Source organism: Propithecus coquereli, unplaced genomic scaffold, assembly GCF_000956105.1.
Source record: "Propithecus coquereli isolate 6110/MARCELLA unplaced genomic scaffold, Pcoq_1.0 Scaffold113, whole genome shotgun sequence".
In the NCBI taxonomy this organism is placed as follows: domain Eukaryota; kingdom Metazoa; phylum Chordata; class Mammalia; order Primates; family Indriidae; genus Propithecus; species Propithecus coquereli.
Window position 1 is genome coordinate 1,834,891 of NW_012135303.1, and position 4,921 is coordinate 1,839,811.

At 47.7% G+C, this 4,921-nt stretch overlaps 1 protein-coding gene across 1 annotated transcript in view; it reads right to left on the reverse strand.

Annotated features, from left to right (window-relative positions):
* LOC105819053 (cytochrome P450 20A1) overlaps nt 1–4,131 on the reverse strand; it is a 47,055-nt gene extending 42,924 nt beyond the window's left edge. The window contains 1 exon segment of the mRNA XM_012655215.1: nt 3,951–4,131. Coding sequence (XP_012510669.1) covers nt 3,951–4,022 — 72 coding nt within the window. The 5' untranslated portion in view covers nt 4,023–4,131.
* Nucleotides 4,132–4,921: the final 790 nt, after the last annotated feature.

Sequence of the window (4,921 nt, forward strand, 5' to 3'; positions counted from 1 at the left end):
ACACTTCATTAGCAGAAATGAAAGGTAAGCCCCAGAATTCCAGGTAAAATGCTCTTCTACTCTTTATACATCTACATCTCCAAACTAGTGAAAATGTCGAGGAGGATCCCAAATTTGGTATGCACCTGAGAAGAACCTGCAAAACTTCAATCTCCCCAATAGTTGTAGCTTCACCACTACCATCTGCCTCAAGACCATCCAGAATAATATTATTTTGCTTTTTCTTCTTCCATTAGATACCACAAGAAGGCCAGGACTACCATTTCCAAGTCCTTCTTTCTTCCCAATCCTACAGAATTTTATCCTCTTTCTTGACCCATCTTTCCCCCACTCAAACCTCCACCATACCTCAGCCACTCACTGCCATGATCGTATACTAGGTTTGATATTACCAATAACTTCAACATCTCCAAAACTTTAACTTCAAACATCCAAATTTCTGACAGCCTCCTATCTTTCCTTCTCACTATTTTTAATAACCTGGTTCCAAAAAACATTCTTTAACCCCTAAGGGACTTTTAACCCACCCACTCATACACTCATTTTCCACTCTACCCAGCTTGGGTTCCATGGTCTATCATTATAACCACTCCTTTGCATATACCTCCTTCACCTTGTATCCTCTCATCATGAAATCATCTAGCAAAACTCCAATTGTGATTAAATTCAATGCTCTGTCAACTCTGCCCCTGAATCCACACAGCTGTGGGGGGAGAAAAAAAACACAAGCAGAATAAAACAGCTATACTGACTAGTTCATGAATCTCAAGTGAGCTGTCTGGAAATCACATATTTCCCTAGTCCATTCACTCTCCTAATCTTCTAGTTAACTTTTTACCCCTTTCTTTAAATTCCATCTTCACCAATAACTGATATTTTTACTTCTATTTCACTTAAAATATAAAAGCAATCAGGAGATAACTTCCACACCACACCTATCTATCTGCCTACATTTCTGCCCTTCTATTCTGTCAGCTTCCCTTCTATAACTATGAATGAACAATGCTCCCAATTATTTTAATAAATGCCCCCATCTCTCTACACCCACACTAGATCTCATCCCCTCCCACCTACTCAAGAAAATGGCTCCAGCACAGCAATTCTCTCCTCTTTCTTACATTGTCAATTTTCCCCTCATGACTTGACAGTCTTCATCAGCATAATATAATTTCTCCCACCTTAAAAGATTCCCTCTCCTCACTTTCCTCTATAGTTGCCAGCCCGTTTTACAGCAAAACCCTTAAGAGCTGTCTATACTTGATATCTCTGAACCACTCCATTTAGGTTTAGCGCCCATTACACTGAAACTGCTCTTTTTAAGATTAGCAATGTTATTAAACTCTCAGGCCTTAATTTACTTGACACATCTGCAACATTTGAGTTAGCTGATTACTCTTTTGCTTAAAACACTTGGCTTCCTTCTATTTCTCTGGCTGCTCTTTCCAGTCTCCTTTGCTGGCTCCTTTTTCTCTCCTCAACCTCTAAACATTGGAGAGTCCAGGTTTGGGTCCTTGGACCTCTTCTCTCCTGTATCTAAATTCCCTGAGAGATCACAACCAGTCTCCTAGCTTTAAATACCATCCGTACACTGATAGTGCCCAAATTTATATCTCCAGCCTGGACTTTTCCTTTAAACTGAAGACATGCATTCAATTATCTTCTCAGCATATCCACTTAGGTGACTAGCAGGCATCTCAAACCATACCCAAAACCAAGCTCCTAATCTCTATCCCACTACCTCCTACCAAAATAAAACTAAACATAAATAAGCAACAACAAAACCCCTGATCTTCCCTGGAGTTAATCCAACCTTCCAGCCACCAGGCTAAAAAAACTGGCATTTTCCTTTCTTTCCTATTTCACATCCAATCCATTGGGAAATCTCATTGTCTCTATCTTCACAGTGGACTGCTTTTCACCATCTCTGTCACTGCTACCATGATCCAAGCCAATACCATCTCTCACCAAAATGATTATAATATCCTCCTAACTACTCTGCCTACTTCGACCTTTGCCCCCGGCCCATAAGTCTATTCTCGTTATAATAGCCAGAATGATTCTTTTAAAATTTATCTAATAAAATTAAATTTTAATTCCTTTCAATTTCAAATGTCACTCCATCTGTTGAAAGCCCCTAGTGGCACAGAGCAAAAGTACATAAAATGGCCTACAAGGCATTTAAAATCTGTCCTTCATCCGCATCTCCTTCTAGTGTCTTCCTCACTTACTCCACTCCAGCCACACTGGTCTTCTTGCTTTCCAGAAACACACTAGGCAGGTTTTCCTGAGGACTGGCATTTGCTGTTCCCTTTGCCTGGAATGCTCTTTCTCAGATATCTGAATGGCTTGCACCTGATTCACCTTCTTCACACATCTCTGCTCAAGTGTCTCCTTATCTCTTTTTTTTTTTTTTGAGACAGAGTCCCACTCTGTTGCCCTGGCTAGAGTGAGTGCCCTGGCGTCAGCCTAGCTCACAGCAACCTCAAACTCCTGGGCTCAAGCGATCCTCCTGCCTCAGCCTCCCGAGTAGCTGGGACTACAGGCATGCACCACCGTGCCCGGCTAATTTTTTCTATATATTTTTAGTCGTCCGATTAATTTCTTTCTATTTTTTTTTAGTAGACACGGGGTCTCGTTCTTGCTCAGGCTGGTTTCGAACTCCTGAACTCAAACAATCCGCCCGCCTCGGCCTCCCAGAGTGCTAGGATTACAGGCGTGAGCCACTGCGCCCGGAATTATCTCTTGACCATCCAACTTTCAAATAACAATCTCACCTACCCCCAAGTTTATTTTTACCCATAATACTTAGCACTAACAAACTGTTAATTGTTTATATTGTCTGTTCCCCCTCTCTAGAACAGAGGAATTTTCTGTCTGGTTTGTTCACTGCTGGATTGCCAGCACATGAAACTGTGTCTGGCACACAATAGGTTGAAAGAATAAACACTTTTGCTTCTATTGGCTGATCAAAGGATAGTCTCATTTAAAAATTATCAAAAATTCAAGACCTGGGGCAACTAAAAATGTTTAATTCTTCAGAAAATAAGATTTCCCGAAGTTCCAGACTGTGTAGTTGCAATCCGGTCTAATCCATTCACCAGCTATGACACGAACCTCGAAGGTGTATGGTCATTACCAGTGACGCACTTGGAGCTGTTCAACGACCTTTTAACTTTTACTATAAAACCACCCTAGTTTTGTAGAACATGTTTTAAAGACTATTCCTCAGCCAGTAACTCTTGTGTTCAGAACCTCCCTCTGAGGCTGACAAAGGCAAGGGGAGAAAAGACAGGCGACGCGGAGATACAGTACAGCGGCCGGTTGAGCTGGCACAGTAAACCGCGGCGCGGTCTCTTTCCATGAGCCCGTTCGCCTCTGAGGTCCCGAGAGGAGCAAGACCTGGACTTCCAGCACTTTGAACTCCAGTAACCACAGAGCGACAGAAGGAAAAGCAGACGACACGAAAGTGCTGGGAGAATCCTCAGGAAAAGAGAAAGGAGTGGCACGCCCTGGAGTTTCCTCCCTGACACACTAGAAAACGGAATTTGGGTTTGGCCGACTTATTGCCAAAAAACCACCGAAAGTACTTCAAAACCGCCTTGAAAGAGTGGTGTGGGATAGCGGGCGCGGGGAGGGGAAGCTATCTGGCGAGGACCAGCCTTCAGCCCTTCCGCGACCGCGCGGGGCATTTCCTCGGCTGTCCAGTGTCCGACTGGACAGCTGAGCTGCACGGCCGCCTCGCCCTGGCTGCAGGGACAGCCATGGGGCCCACGCCGCTCTCCTCAGCCATCGCTGCGCGCGCCCTCGCAAGGCCGTCACGTGACTCCGGGGGCAGTCCCAGCGCGGGAGCCTGAGCCCTCTCCTCAGGCCCGCCCCCAGGTCGACGCGGATGTAGCGGGGAGAGAGGCTGGGGCGGTGGCCAGAGCCCTGAGGGCTGAGCTGGCGGTTACCGGGTAAAGGTAGAGCACCGCTCCCACCAACGCCAGCAAGAAGGTTATGGCGAAGATCGCGAAGTCCAACATGGTTCTTCCGCCCCGGGGAGCCACGTCTCGGATCCTGCGCTCTGGCAGCAGCGCTTCAGCCTGGCCGGACCTAAGGAGTTAGCGTGTGGGCGGGGGCACCCAGCGGAACCTGCGAGCGAATGGGCCGCCGGAGGCGTGGCCACGGCCTGCGGCCAGGCCGGCGGGGAGAGCAATGGATCGCGGGGTAGCCGGCGCGGGCGCCTGAGTGCATCTCTGGAGGCTGAGCCGCCCGACGCCAGCTTCACACCCCAGGTGGGGTGACGGCGGGCAGGATTTCAGAGCGTGCCTGCGACGTGGGGACGGAGTTGCTGACAAAAGGAGAACCCAGGCTTCTGACAAATGTTAGGAATTATCTTTGCTCTACCCCGATCAACAATTTTTCCAGTGGATTTAAGATCAAAATCTCTAAACCTGCCGTCCCCAACCCCGGGGCTGGGACCGGTACCGGTCCGTGGCCTGTTAGGAATGGGGCCTCACAGCAGGAGGTGAGCGGCAGAAGAGCGACCGAAGCTTGGGCTGTATTTACAGCGCTCCCCCTTGCTCGCATCACCGCCTGAGCTCCGCCTCCTGTCAAATCAGCCCCGGCATTAGATTCTTACAGGAGCGCGAACCGAATCTGATGCCTGATGATTTGAGGTGGAGCTGAGGGGGTGATGCTAGCGCTGGGAAGCGGCTGCAAATATAGGTTACCATTAGCAGGGAAGTTTGACTGCACAATAAATGTAATGTGACTCAATCACCCCGAAACCATCCGCCTCCCCTGGTGCGGGGTGGGTGGGGCGTGGAAAAATTGTCTTCGATGAAACCGGTCCGTGGTGCCAAAAAGGCTGGGGACCGCTGCTCTAAACCAATGGGTCTCCAAGTGTGGGATCTCATTAGAAATGCAGATTGTTGATCTC